Below are 13,517 nucleotides of genomic sequence, written 5' to 3'. Positions count from 1 at the left end.
AAGGAAAAAATAGGGCAAAAAAATTATTAATATTTTTAATTAAAAAACTATCACTCAATTCTTTTTAAGAAAAACACATGGAAATATTTAAAGGCAATGGAGTGTCATGTGAGTTAAAACAATGGTTTAGAAAAACAATGTGTAAATGTGTATGTGCACATATTTGTGTGTGACAGAAATGGGGCGGGGAGAGAGAGAAGGAATAAATGAATGAATATGGTGAAGCAAATGTAGTAAAATGCACACATTTGGGGTAAGTGAGTAAAGGGTATCAGGAATTCTTTGTACTATTCTTGCACCTTTTCTGCAAATTTGAAATTATGTCAACATACAAAAATTAAATAAATACATAAAAATGCACTCTGGATAAAGAAGGATATATTTGACTTTATTTTCATTCTGCTTTGTGACAATGCCAGGACATAATGAAGCAGATTAGATAGTAAAGGCCTTTGCTAAGCCACTTATAGGGTTGGTGGTGATGGTGCAGGGGACAGATCACAGATGACCCAAAGAAAGGGAGAAGTGGAGAAGCAGAGAAGGGAGAAGGAGGAGAAAAGAGACAAATTTCCTTAGCCTACTAATTTGCATCAGAGTTTAGAGGAGATAATAGACACTCTAGGGCAGAGGGGAAGCTAAGGAAAAAGGGGTGGAGGTGGGGTGGGGAAACTAAACAACATTCCAGCCTCTTCTTAATCGGGTGTTCATAATATGCATTATGCATTTGTGGTTTGAAGCACTGTCAATTTCCTGAATAAGATGTACTTTTTAATCTGCAGCAATGTAGGGGTAATGACAAAAACCAGGGATTCTTTCAGATAATACCTTCCAGGAACACTGTTTGTTTCCCCCTCTGCCTGTTATTTCCAGAACTATTGTTGTCAACTACAGGAGACAACAGAAAGAATACAATTGCAGTTGTTTGATAGGAAAAAAATTTGCAGGATCATGCAGAAAAATAACAGTTCTTGCAGAAAAAAAAAAAAAAAATCAGAAGTATTCCTGCTACTGTAAGAAAGCTAGATCCAACACTCAAATTTCTTACATTGTGATAAGTACTAATTGGTATTATCTCCTTTTGTGTCTATAGTTGAGAAAATGCAACATGGCTTAAAAAGACCGTTAGCCAAAAATATCACACAGTGAGGATGTTGTTACTCTATTAAAACTGGAGTGTCACCTCTGTACTGGTTTGATGTTTTTCCTTGGTAATATACAAGCAAGGTACCTTCTGGTTATACTGCCTCTTCATACAAGCTTCAGAGACCGCTGTTCCCAGAGCCCTCTTCTGGGGGTTTCCTTAAGAAAAAGTTGGCCACCTAGTTCACAGCCCAGCTGACTGGATCAGAGCTCAGCGCCTGACCCAGGCTAGTCAACAGTCAACCAGCAGCTTCTGGGGGTGACAGCCTGGCTCAGTGCCTGCTCTCTACTTCATGACAATGACTAAACCAATCAGAGCGGCTCTGGAGGAGGGTCTGAATCTGAGACAAAAAGCTAAGTAATAATAGGCTGCCCCCAAAAAAGAGAGACAAAGAGAAATGGCGGTAAGCAGGATTCACGAATAAGCAAAAACAAATCAGCAGAAGCCATGAGGTGAAGAGACAAGAGAGCAGTGTTAGCTGATGTAGAGAAAGAAAAGTGAGATGCCATAACATAATAACACGGAGAGCAATCAATAGGTGGGTGTTTCTCCAGAAGCAGTGACCAGGGAAGAGATGGCGGTTGAGATGGCAGACAAACTAAAGCTCCGGTGGGATTCTGAGGGACGTTCAGTCTTGTGAGGCCTGCCACTTAGACTGTCAACCTATTCTTCCTTCCCCGACAACCTCAACAAAAACCACCACTAACTGAGGAAATCTGATCGTGTCTCCTTCTCCTGAAAGATCCCAACGCCCACTTTCTTGGGGTCTCTCCTGTTCCTGTGGCACAGCTCTTTGTCATTCTCACTGCTCTGTGTCTCTCCTTCTCATTTTGCTCCTCTCATTGGAGAGTTTCTCTTCCTCAAACATTTTGAATTTCTCTTCAGTGGCTGTAATCCAGAACTGAAACATAGTTTTGCTAATCGAATCCAGTTTAATTTTCCTGATTCCTCTTTCAAACACCAGGCAGGAGAAACACTCTCCACCAGCCCTCTCCAGTAGAATGTTCTATGAGGTTGGAAAGGTTCTGTGTCTGCCCTGTGCAATATGGTGGCCACTAGTCATATATGGCTAATGAGCACTTGAAATGTGGTGCCGCTACTGAGGAAACAAAATTGTAATCAAATTTAATTTTAATTAATTAAAAATTAAATTTAAATAGCCACATGTGGCTAGTGGTTACCCTGTCAGATAGCATGACTCTACTCTCCCTACTCTTCCTTGAAAAAGAGGGAAGGGAAGAGAAGGGATGCATTTTCCTAGTTTGTCTTTATTCAATCCTGACCCAACTAAGTTGCTTATTTTACTTAATAAATATACAACTCTTGAATATTTACTGAATATTTCATTATGTGTGGTTCAAAGGCTACCTGCAACAAAATCTTTTGGGGTTCTTTAAAGTGCAGAGTCATGGACCCCAGGAACCTGGATTTTTAAACCTCCCCAGCGGTTCTGGCACCCCAGAGAACACCACTCTACTGAATGTTCAAACAGTGATGCCAGAGATCCTTAAGCACCAGCGAAGTGTATTCTGTTTGGAGTTTGGTTTTTAAAAAATCTTTACCTTAGTAAATTAAAATTCTGGAGCAATTTATATATTGTACTGTTTACCTGGCAGACTACTTTTAGAAATTATTGCTTGATGACTAAGTCAGGCAGAGAGAGTCTATCATATTTTTTTCATTGCCATATAATACTTAAAGAATATTGATTAGCAAGGAGAATATGTTATAAGGCGAGGAGAGAGTCACCAAAATATGCATGCATTTAACTTGCACTTGAACCACATACAATTTTTTCATGCACTAGACAGATAGCTGTATGTTTATTACAAATTTCACAGGGTCTGAAGACTAGCTAATTCATTGAAAAGAGAGGTACCATACCATTTCAGAGAGCACATACCATTTCAGAAAAATTATAAAACATCTGCCTAAAAGATTAGAGTCCATTCTTATTCCATGTATTCAGCAAAAAGAGAAGTAGAGCAACTGTATATTTCCTGTCTGTTTAGAATAACTGGAAAATTAAGCTCAACTTTGGGGTGTGTATCGTATCACTGAATGCAAATATAGGTGATACTAATGGATGTGGTATTCAATATAGCTCCTGGTCTTTTCCTTGGGGAAAATCTCTAGGCACATTTAAGGCTCTCGCAGACATTAAGAGTGTCTTACCCATCAATGCTGATAAAAAGAGTGGGGCCAGTCTATGAAATCTTTAGTCTATTAATATCTTTAGAGGATAACAAAATTCAGGAAGCAGTACTTTGATCATCCAGTGGCACCTATCCCATTTTTAACTTAGGTGCATGTTTTGTTTTCATTTAATTTGGTCACAGGACTCTGAAATCAAAATTGCTTTCTGCTGCAAAGAAAAATGCTTCTCATTAGTGTTTCCGCTAAGGCTAGTTTATGCAAATCCAGTATGATTAACTAAATAATGAAGTGACCTAGTATGCAAGTATAAAAGCAATTTGGCATTGAGGTATGGGAGAAAAATTAGGACCTGAAATACTGACTACTCAGTCCTCCATCATTTCAAAAAGAATGACCCTATGAAATTTGTAATAAATATACAGCTATCTGTCTAGTGCATGAAAAAGTGATACAATGCATTTTCCACATTTCCCCATGTAACTCTCTAGAGAGATGGCTGAAATGCTAGCCTTAGCCTAGTCTTAGCCTGTCTGGGTCCCCAACCTCTTCCCCTTTACAAAGATTTGGGATATTTGAGGAAATTTTAAGATGCTACATCCTACTCTAAACAATCAATTCATCAACAACAGTACACTCGAGAGAATTCCATGTTTTTCTCAATGACTACCCTTACTAATGGAGTCTTTTTGTTCTAAAGTGTCTACAATTTGATATTCAACTATTGGTCAAAATAAGTTCCACTGCACAGGATGTTTTAGGACAACGTATACGCTATATTTTATCTGATCTCTAAGATGGCCCCATTTGATTAAAATATAAAACCCACAAAGGTGAGAAGTTAAAATTTCTTTTTCTGCTGACTGAAAACTCTTAGAATCCAGCGCCCTGCTGCTTTCCTGACAAACGAAAAATTTCGATATTTTCTCAATATATTGTTGAATCAAGCTGAAGTATTTGGATTTGGAAGAAAACAACAAAAACAATAACAACATTAAAGCTTTATAAGTTGATGTGAAAAAGATGAAAAACTCATGCAGAAAATATTTGTATTTTTATCAAATTACTTCTAGAGGAGACGCTTCCACCGTGCAGATATAACCTTAGTTTTAAAAATATACTGGAAAGAAAATACATTTTTAAAGGCTTCCAAATACTGATGATTGCAGTTCTGAGCATCTTTTAAAATCTCTTTTCAATTAATTTTTGAGACTTGATAGTCAATGTTTCTGTTTCGTGAGCTTGATTTGATTTTACAAGGAGAAGGTGACCTGAAACATGTTCTAGCAGCTTTGATTGGCCAGGCTCAGGTCAGAGATCTTAAAAGAGCAGAGAAAAGGATACAGCCCTACAAGTGAACTTCAGACTTGCTTGTGTGCATATGTGTATGAGGGAGCGATGCAAATGAAGTCCACTTTTTGTTTAGTTCTATTGAATTGGTTAAGTGATTTATAAAGCCAGGGCCCTTGCATTATGGTAATGCAAGTTAAATATTTTAAAAAGTATATGTCACAACCCTGAATTAAAATCATTCTCAGAATCAGGAGGTAACTGGTCAAAAACTCAGCCCCATTCTTTGTCTGACCAATTGAAAATTCTGAATGGGAGTACAAATGCTTCCTGGGGGAGCTATGCTTCTAGGTAACTTTAGCCAATATTGAGAAATAACTGGAAGAATGAAGAATCTTACTCTTAAGGACAGAGTGGCAAGTTTACTAGTAACACTTCCTGCCTGGCATTTACACACCATCTTTTATCTGGGACCCTTTTCTTTCCAATCATTCATAAATCACCACCATACTCCTGAGAAGCCAAAACTAGCCCCCACTTTGACTGCATGCAAAAGCTAAGTCCAGAAATAGCCGAAGCTACTGGCGAATCATCCATAAGACAAGGTGGACAGTTTAATTGGTTCTCTTTGCCAAGCTGCCAATTCAGCCTGTTAATATATTTCAAATTAAGAGATCGAGGAAGGGAGAGGAGCTCCTGCAGTGCTGCATACATACATCAACCAATTCACCTGAATGATGACCAAATGTCCACATGAGCAAGGAACAAATATGGACAAGCAAATACAAAGCCTTCCCCACAAAAACCTTCTTTCTCTATTTGCTTCTGAGAGTTACATCACATTGAACGAGAAGATATATATAGAAGCACAAAATTCTAAAAATCCCGGACATTTCTCTCTGGCAATAAAGAGAAACACAGCCTTTCCAGAAGTTGCTCTCCTGTGATTATTTCTGGGTAGCACATGTGATGACTCAGATGGGCTGACATGCCTAGATATTGCCTTGTTCAGATTAGGCTTCCTATCTGCAGAATAGTAGAGGTCAAAGGTATTGAATAGGAAACAAAGAAAAGCTTCACCATGATGAGGTCTGTACCAGGGGCCTGGCAGGCATCAGAAATGGGTGAAGTGGCCTACATGGCAGCTGAGCAAAACCAGGGAGCCCGGGTCCTTTCCAAGGCAGGCAGTCACACACACAAACTTCTGGCAGGAACGTGAGCACGATATTGCCAGAGCGGCTGGTTTTCAAGAAAAGCCAGAAATCTAGACTTGGTATAAAATCTCCCCATTTAAAAATGAGAGCAACTAATTTAAAAAAAATGGTGTGGGCCAAAATAAAGCAGGTTGTTGGCAAGGTTAACCTTTTACCCACCTCAATGAAGAATGTGTGAATAGTTCAAATGATTTGCTTACCACGAAAATGATTTGTCTCTGACTACATAAATGAAATACAATTTTGGTTAGAATCCAGTCATGCCTGAAACTATGGAAATGACTGACTGGACTTTGCCTCAGAAGAATCTGTGATGAATGCCATAATGAACACAAGACACTCATAAGATCCTTGGGGGGAAATGAATCTGAAATATTTCATTTAAAAGACCTATTTGGTATCTACTCAGTATTATTTTCCAAGTAAAGTAGGTCATCTTACCTGTGCTCTCTTGAGAACGTTGTGCTCATCAGTGCTTGCTGTTCGATAGACATTTGCCATAACTATTGTTTTTCCCAAAGGCCCGCATGCTTTCTCCAGATTCTGGTTGCAATCTTACATTTGGGACGGTAAAAATAGAAGACACTGGGAAGAAAATGAAAAGTTACATTTATGTATTTATAGATGTATTTATAGTCTTTTCTTTTTAAAAATCCATATTGAGATGCAATTCTGGATGTCTAGCATATGGAACAGTAAGTACGGTATGTGTTCGTCTTTGAAATGTCAAGTGGTCACAACCACATACACATTTACACAGATTTATACACACATGACAAGATAGTCTGCTTTCCTCTTAGAACCACAGCTCAGTTGATGAAAACAACATATTAATATTCTGACCTTTCCTTGCGCCATTCTTTCATTCATTCATTAAAGAAATATTTATTGAGCCCCACACTGTTCTAGGATTTTGGAATCCTACAGTGTATAAATCAGAACGAAAAGAAATTCTTGTTCTTGTAGATTTCGTTTGGGGGAAAGAGCTAAAAACAATCAAATATATCAATTACTAGTAAGTGTAATGATGACAAATAAATCATGGAAGAGAAACTGGAAGTAGATCAGTGAAGGCTTCCCTGATAAAGCACATTAGAGCAGAGACCCAAAGGAGGTGAGAGGGCAAGCCATGCCTTTACCTAGAGGAAGAGGAAGTACAAATGTTAAAGAAGAAACAGTAAAAGCCGACTCTAAGGAGGCAAAAAGAGAAGCAGGCAAAACAGGAGACTATTGTAAAAATACAGATGAAAAAAGACAGTGAGTGACTTGAAACATGGTAAAAGCAGTAGAAGAGTGAGAAGAAATGTGATTCTGGATGTATTTTTGAGGGTTATGCCAATAGGGTCTGTGGAAGAATTGGGTATGAGTGTGGCAAAAGGAGTCAAAGATAACTTCCACTAACTGGACGAATGGCATTGCCATTTATTGACAAGGGGAAGACTACAAAAGGAACAGGTCTGGGGGGAAAGATCAAGAGTTCAGTTTTCGTAATCGTAAGTTTGAGATGCCCACAAGACGGCCAAGTGGAGATGCTGAGTAGTCAGTTCGATATGCAATCTGGAGTCAGAAAAGATGGGCCTAGAGATATAAATTTGGAAGCTGTCAATGTATAAATGATAATTAAATCATAAAACTGGATGAGATTATCTAGGTTCTGAGGAATGCATGCAGACAGAAAGATTTGAGGAGTAAGCCCTAGGGCTTCTATCCGGGAGAGGTGTGGCAGATTAGGAGAAATCTACAAAGCAGTCTGAAAAGTAGTGGCGAAAGGTAAACCATGGAAGAGTCCTGTCCTGGAATCCAAGCGAAGGAAGTGTTACTAAGAGGAGATGGTGGTCAGTGGTGTTCTGCTGAAGGATCACGATGAGAGCTGGGACAAGATCAACGGATAGAGGCTTTGAAAACAGTGGTTTTGGAGTCTTGGGCCCAAAGGCCTGCTTCAAAAGGATTCACGAGATAATGGAAGCCTAGCAACTGAAGGCAGCCAAAACATTTGAAACAGGTGCGCTTGTTTCATTTTAAAAAAGATGGCTACATTAATGGTCTAACAAAATAATATATAGGACATATTTAGGCATATTTAGGAAAACCCGCACACATAGCTGGAAGGGTCCTTGAGGATCACTGTGTTTCTATATGAGAAATCAGAAGCGCACAGAGAATAAGGCACTTGCCCAAGTTGCCCGGCTCGTTATCAATGGAGCTGAAGCCAGATTCCAGGTGGTCTCATTCGCACGTCAGTGCTCGTCACATTGCACCACTTTGTTGGCCTTCTTTAACTGCAGATCTGAGTTTTGTGAATTAGCAAATGAATGTCGTAAAATCAAGGACTCTGTGCTATGAATGTATTTTGTTCATTTATTTTGACAAGGGTAGTTCAGCTTCAATAATTTATGTAACTTGATAGTATACACAGGAGAATGCCCTGTGGTGTGTTTGGGAAAAGTAATGAATTTCTTCTCAATCAGTCTTCCATTTACTTCCCTGCAATTAAATCTTTGTGAAGAAGTGGGGCAAGGCTGTTGGGGTTTCAGGACAGGGGGAGAATGACAGGGTGCCACCAGAATCAGCCAGCTTTAACTGCCAGATCCCCAGGTTACTGTACCATTGTTCTTGCTTGATAAATTTATAATTCCTGCCTTGCTGGCACACAAATACATTGCTTCTAAATTTTGGTATTACGTAGACTGACGAGGTTTTAAAGAATAGTACAATGAAGAAAGATATTATACTGTTACATGCTCTTCCAAAGCAAATAAGAGTCTGGCATAGGTATACAACTTCATTTTCACATAATCCATGAAGTGACTGCAATACTCTGTGTCACCAAGGCTCTGACAATACTTGACACTCTTTTCACAAGGTCTGGTATATTATATTACAGTGGCCAAGAAGGTCCAAGTCCACTTTGAACTTGTTTTTGTTCCACTCTCTTTCCTTTAACCTGGTTTTGTTTCCTGCTTGCATACATATATTTTTTCCCCCTTTGTGGATATTCTTTTAAAAAAGCTATGAACTATCTTTAAGAATGTGAGTGCTATGGACTGAATTGTGTCCCTCCAAAATTCATATGTTGAAGCCTTCACCCCCATTGTGATGGTATTTGAAGCTGGGGCTCTGGGTAATGACTAGGGTTAGATGAGGTCACGAGGGTGGGTCTCTCCTGAGGAGATTAGTGGCTTTATGAGAAGAGAAAGAGAGAAAGAGATCTAGATTGTTTTCCTTCTGCCGTGTGAGGATACAGTGAGGCGGCTGTCTGTAAGCCAAGAAGAGACTCTCATAAGGAGCCCAATTTGCTAGCACTTTGATCTTGGACTTCCCAGCCTCCAAATAAATGTTTGCTGTTTAAGCTCCCAAGTCTAGGGCCTATGGTTATAGCAATCTGAGCAGACGCATGCAGTGAGGTTCCTGGAATTGATAAATTTAAGTCATGACTTGGTTGCTAAGACAATCCACTTATTGGTTCTGCAACTTCTTCCCAGGTGGACCTCCTATCAAATCTCCTTGAAAGGGAAGCACATGAGGGTATTGCCACCGCTACTGCCATTTGCCAGGTGGTGAACTTTTACAAGACTCCATACTAATGGAAAATTGAATTTTAGAATTTCTAAATATAGTTTGCAGAATATTAACCCAGATAACCGAGTCACCAAAACTAGTCATTGCACCTCAAAGAACTGGTTCCCAAAGTCTCAGAATTCTTTGTTTGGTAAACATGTTGACAAAGATTACCACGTTGTTAAATGGAAATGGCTGTAGTATTTAATATTGGGATTGTCCTTTCTTGCGACTGGATTTATGCTTCATAATGATTATCTACTAGACACAGAAATAGCATTTCTGTAACTCAAAATTGTTACCAGAGGCATTTAGCAGAATCTTGCTTTAAAAAAATATAATGATTTTTCATCTTTATTCTCCCCCCTTCAAAAGGTTTCACTGCTCCTGATGTTTCACGTTATGCAAAGACGTGTTTCTGCCAATGAATATCGCCTTATGGTTATGCTTCTGCAAATAGCCTGCTGTGAGCTGATAAAGGGATTAATGCAACCAAAATTCTTAATGTGTGAAATTACAAATTAAATTCTCATATTAAAAATACCACCCTGAGGTATTTTTTGTGGTTTTAATTCCCCTCTGGTGTTCTGCATACATTGTGCTTGTTAATGACAGGGACGAGGCTGTTTCCGCTGGCAGCCTGCTGCCAAGTGATAATGTGTAGGCATTTCCTTCCTGATAGAAACTGGATTGAACCCACTGGCTGATAAACTAAGTGGCAAGTAGGTAATAAGTCCACATTAACAGAAAAGTACTACTACAGAATTCAGAATTCATAGACCATCAAAATCCTGGCTTAAATGCAACCACGGAATCAGATGGGATTGAGATGTCACCAAGGAGGAGTGGATATCAAGTTACAAGTTACACTAAATGGGAAAACAAACCATATGTTTGAGTCTCATGGGCCATAAACTAATGAGCCCATTTGCATCATTTATTTTTTTCAGCATAGGAAGATGTGTCAGCAATTCATTATGTTTTCCATAGGGATTTCATCTTTATTATTATTTTTTTAATGGGGATGGCTGTTGTAATGGTCAGTGGCTAGACTTTTAGGAAAGAAGTAGGGCAGAATAGAAATGAAGTATGGATTGGTAACATACGAGATGTTAAAGAAGATTTACTAAGCATAGGGGGAGTAATATATCTATAGTCACTTTAGGGTGAAAAAAAGTAATTCAAATCAAATGCAGGATTATCAAAAAAGATTTAGGGTAGGAATACCCAAGAGGAATTTTTACTGAAGACTTAGTTCCAAAATAAAGGGTTATTGTTGTCAAGGAGAATCCGATATTACAATGGGAGGAAAAATCTAAAGTCCAAGAGATTAAAGAAATAACTTTATGTATGTCCATGGTAAGTGATGTATAACCCAAAGATTATAAGCAAATTATAAATATCTATGCATACATGCAGTATATTAATTTTTAAGGCAATCCAAATGAGTATGAAAAGACGTATCTCCAACTGGTGTGTGGAAAGTACACATCACAACTGGAAAAAAATGTTCTTACTGCAATAGTGTTTTGCAAAATTTCACAAGAATTCTGTTTCACACTTTGGAAGAAAGATGAGAACATCCTGGCCATAAATCCACCCCCAAATATTTAAAATGTAATTGAAAGAGGCTGTATAAATATGAATACTTCTGTAAAAACAAAACAAAAACCCACCCAGGAATGTGTTTTGTTTTAAAAGATCCAGAGAAGTTCTGTCTGTATGAATACCAAGAGCATTTGTAGTTAAAATGAATTACACGTCTTTAGCTCTTACATGTCAATTCAGTGCATTAACCAATTGCCAACTCTGTTCGTCAGCTCACTGCATAGCAGTCCTTTTTAAGGTTATTGTTACAACCAAGATGGTCTCTGAGAATCAAAGAGAAATGAATCATTTCTCCTCTGTACTGCAGCCAGTTAAAAAGTACTGTATGCATAAATATGTAAATCATATTTTCCTTTTCCTTTCTGACTGCTCAGATCATTTTTTTGGACACACACATAATCAAATACAAAGGCATGCAGCTGCAGACTGCAGAGCAGAGATAGCAAAAAAGGAATCCATTTTCTTCCTCTGTCTGGTTAAGCTAGCAATCGAATGGCAGGATTCCACTAAATATATACCCACACAACCCCCCTTCTCCCATGTTCTCATTCTCTCTCCCCCCCCCGCACATATATGTAGACACACAAACACACACACACACACACATAATGCACACAAACATAATCTTATACGCACGTACATGTAAACATCTTAATCTCTCTACATGTATGTTACACATAAATGCTAAAATGATGTCTCTGCTTTGATTGGATGTTGCCATTTGTCCTACTCACTATCGGTCAGTTCCCATAGCCGTGGGGGCAGGTCACTAAAATACTCATGGCTCAAGGCAGCCTGGGCCGATAGTCTGTTCTTTGGGGAACATTGTAGGAGCTTGGAGGCCAGATCCTCTGCATGATTCACATAGCTGAGCCTGAAAACATAAGCACAAAAGAGACAAATCAGAACAAACATGAAAAGTCACTAAATAAGACATGAAGCTCACCTAATTTTTCTGGACTTATTTATTCCTGGCGCAGAAGACAAGTTAAATTACCTGCTGAAAAAAAACCCAGCCTAATTCACATTGGTTCTTAGATTGTTACTCGAAACTGGTTTTTACTCTTGATATCTTAGTCTCATTGATTTAAACTATCCTTACTATAAGCAAAGGGTTGATACTTTCAGGCTAGAACTAGGTCCAGAGGTAGAAAATTTCAGACGATAATTTATCAAATAGTTGCCAGAATTTGTTCATAGGATCTATGTACTGCATACACATCTGGATACATTTATAGGAAAATTAATACAAAATAACTAGGAGAATTAAAATAAAACTGCTATTAAATTCTCTAGTTACTAAAGTTACTTTTTCTCTAAGAATTCACATTTTTTTACATTGAAAATAACATTATTGGAATAAGTACACTGTCAAATGTCAACAATCAAAATATTAACATGCAGGTTAACAAAGGGGATATGCTTAAACCATATGGGGCCGAATCAATTCAAGATGACCTTTAAAACAACAGTAGATAGAAAATATCTCAAGATTACCAAAAAAGCAGAGAAGTAAAGTTTTCCATGTGGTACAATCCTCAGATGGGTAGCAGACCACACAGCCCAGCTCAGTCTTTCTTTCATTGGAATCTCTATGTCACTGCTCAGCGCAATCAAACCCAGATAATTAACATAATACTATTATTCTTAATAATGACTTCCATTTATGGATAGTTGAACATGTGTCAAGCACTTTCCTAGGTAACTGTGCACTCTCTCATTTATTCTAGTCCAATAAAGTAATCCTGTTCCCACCTAATAGCAGTTGGAAGCTAAATGGGAGACAGAGAAGGTAGTGGATTGTTCAATGAGCAGATTGAATGGATTCAAGCCTATCCAGAATTATGACTCTCAAATGGTTTGAGGGTGTAAAGTACAGCATAGGGAATATAGTCAATAATATTGTAATAACTAGGTATGGTGCCAGATGGGTACTAGACCAGTCAGGGGGATCACTTCATAAGTTATATAAATAGCTAACCACTATGCTGTACACCTGAAACTAATATAACATTGACTGTCAACTGTAATTGAAAAAAAAAACCTAAATGAAATGGTTTGCATTTGCCATGCTTTCAGTTTGTTTCCAAAGGCTTTTTATCCATGGATTCCTGAGTTTCTGCAACAAGGTAAGTGAAGTGACTTATAAGTGCAGCCAGAAGACTGTGTACAAAGTTGCACCTGCCCGTAGGTATTTGTACAAAAGTCTTGAAACTACTAAACACACAATTAGCCAATAAACATTTTTCCTCAGTGACCAACTCTCCTGTGCCTCTCCTCACACAGTACTGTAGTATTGATTTAAAACTGTTATGGGGTGGGGAGAATTGGCAGTGAGGAAGAGGAGAGAAGGTAATGCATTTGGGTAGAGAAAGAAAAAGGGAAAAGAGCAAAGAAAAATATTTCTACAAAGATCCAGTCTAAGAGAGACTTTCTCTCTAAATCTTTACACCTGAAGGTCTCACAGATGGGTTCAGTGTCTGGCTGCTGCAATGGCTGTCTGTTTGTTTGTTTTTTCTAAAAAATAACAAAAAACAAAACTGATCAGTGAA

At 38.3% G+C, this 13,517-nt stretch overlaps 1 protein-coding gene across 4 annotated transcripts in view; it reads right to left on the bottom strand.

Annotated features, from left to right (window-relative positions):
• Window positions 1–13,517, bottom strand: part of CDK14 (cyclin dependent kinase 14) — a 546,519-nt gene that overhangs the window by 78,977 nt on the left and 454,025 nt on the right. For all 4 annotated transcript variants that reach the window (XM_019716536.2, XM_074340704.1, XM_074340703.1 and 1 more), the window contains 2 exons: window positions 11,700–11,839; window positions 6,241–6,384 (listed from right to left, as the gene is read on the bottom strand). In XM_019716536.2, the coding sequence (XP_019572095.1) occupies window positions 6,269–6,384; window positions 11,700–11,839 (256 nt within the window). In that variant the 3' untranslated portion in view covers window positions 6,241–6,268. The remainder of the gene's footprint in view (window positions 1–6,240; window positions 6,385–11,699; window positions 11,840–13,517) is intronic.

This window comes from Rhinolophus sinicus, linkage group LG09 (genome assembly GCF_036562045.2).
Source record: "Rhinolophus sinicus isolate RSC01 linkage group LG09, ASM3656204v1, whole genome shotgun sequence".
NCBI classification, from domain to species: domain Eukaryota; kingdom Metazoa; phylum Chordata; class Mammalia; order Chiroptera; family Rhinolophidae; genus Rhinolophus; species Rhinolophus sinicus.
The sequence above is the reverse complement of the archived record's forward strand: the minus strand, read 5'-3'. Positions and strand labels throughout refer to the sequence as shown.